At 33.0% G+C, this 1,504-nt stretch overlaps 1 protein-coding gene across 1 annotated transcript; it reads right to left on the bottom strand.

Moving 5' to 3' along the window:
• Positions 1–369: 369 nt before the first annotated feature.
• Positions 370–1,125, bottom strand: LOC120091964 (dehydration-responsive element-binding protein 1B-like). Its single transcript, XM_039050152.1, has one exon. It carries the CDS (start codon positions 1,089–1,091, stop codon positions 480–482), a length of 612 nt encoding a protein of 203 aa, XP_038906080.1. The 5' UTR covers positions 1,092–1,125; the 3' UTR covers positions 370–479.
• Positions 1,126–1,504: the final 379 nt, after the last annotated feature.

Below are 1,504 nucleotides of genomic sequence, written 5' to 3'. Positions count from 1 at the left end.
ATTAATGTGAAGTGAGTATTCCATTCTATAACGTTAAACCTATTATATTTCATGTTTATATAAAGAGATCGAGAGAGATTTTATATATTCAATATAATATTATTATGTTTATATAAAATGAATCGTGTTATTCATATATGATTATCGTTCAATTTTCTAACAACAATAGAGAACCAAACAATGATAAAATATTTGTTAATTAAAGTAGTCATAAATATAGTTATTTCTTCTCTAGTTTTTTAGAAAGAAAAAAACTTATATAAACAATAAAACTCAATTTTCCTTTGATCAAGTACAATAAGTTGGACATGCCAAGCAAGAGCGGAATGAAACCAAAAATAAGAACTAAAACTAGAAATACGAATAGTATGGCTACTAAAGTATGGGCCACTTCTTATATATTGGATTTCTAGTAATAAAATTCGCTCATATGTTCAACTTGTTAAAGTCGTTGAATAATCCTTCAAATCAAACAATCTTCACTCATGACTCCATAATGTCAACTCAATTATGTTCTCACAATCTTCCCAATCAAATTCGCTCTTTATTTTTGGTGGTGTTAGAATCAATCCCTCCGCCATACCAGCAATTATCGCCGGCATATTAAACACCTCATCCTCATCCCAAAAGAAATTTGGTACCACCTTCTCATCCGCTGTTAAAGAACACAATAACGACTGTGACGATGGAGGTGATAACGGAGACAAAGATGTCAATATATCACTTGACGTAAAAGCCTTCGCCGTCTCAATTGCCATCGTCCGAATATCATGTATGGTTGACGACGACATAACTCGTGGAAAGGAGTAAGCCAAATTGGGAAAATTGAGTGATGCGGACTCACCTTTAATGGCTAAGGCAACGACATCATACGCCACCGCCGCCGTTTTCGGGTTGCAAAAAGTTCCGACCCAAAGGCTGGATTTTTTGTTAGGTCGTCGGAGCTCACTAACCCATTTACCATTTCTTTGGCGAACGCCTTTGAAAATCGGGTGGCGGGTCTCTTGAAATTTTTGCCGACCAGCCCTCCGCTTCACCACCGCAGGTGGCGAAAGATGATCATTGGTTGAACTAGAAGATGAAGAAGACATTAGATAGAGAATAAATGTGGATGCCCTAAATGACATTTGCAACAACGGAGCTGTATGATATTATATGCATGATTGTTAGACACAATCTTTTAATTATTTTATTTTATTTCCTAAAGGGGAAAGAAAGATATAATGTTAAACACGTGGTCAAAATCTTGGCCCACATTTTATATTCCACATGCAGAAATAAACTTCCATATGTGTATTTTTATTTTTATAATTATTTGTTGAACTATTCCACAACATGATTGCACTGGTTCAAAGAAATAAAGCAGTAAAAGAATATATCATTGGACATCGAAATAAGCAACAAATTCAAATGTAAATATAATATTAATAATACACATTTTTAATATATATATTTAGAAAGTATAAATTTTTTATTTACTAATTCAAATGTTTTTTTCTTTTTT

The sequence above is a fragment of the Benincasa hispida genome, chromosome 11 (genome assembly GCF_009727055.1).
Source record: "Benincasa hispida cultivar B227 chromosome 11, ASM972705v1, whole genome shotgun sequence".
NCBI lineage: Eukaryota > Viridiplantae > Streptophyta > Magnoliopsida > Cucurbitales > Cucurbitaceae > Benincasa > Benincasa hispida.
This window is presented reverse-complemented; position numbering and strand designations above follow the sequence as displayed.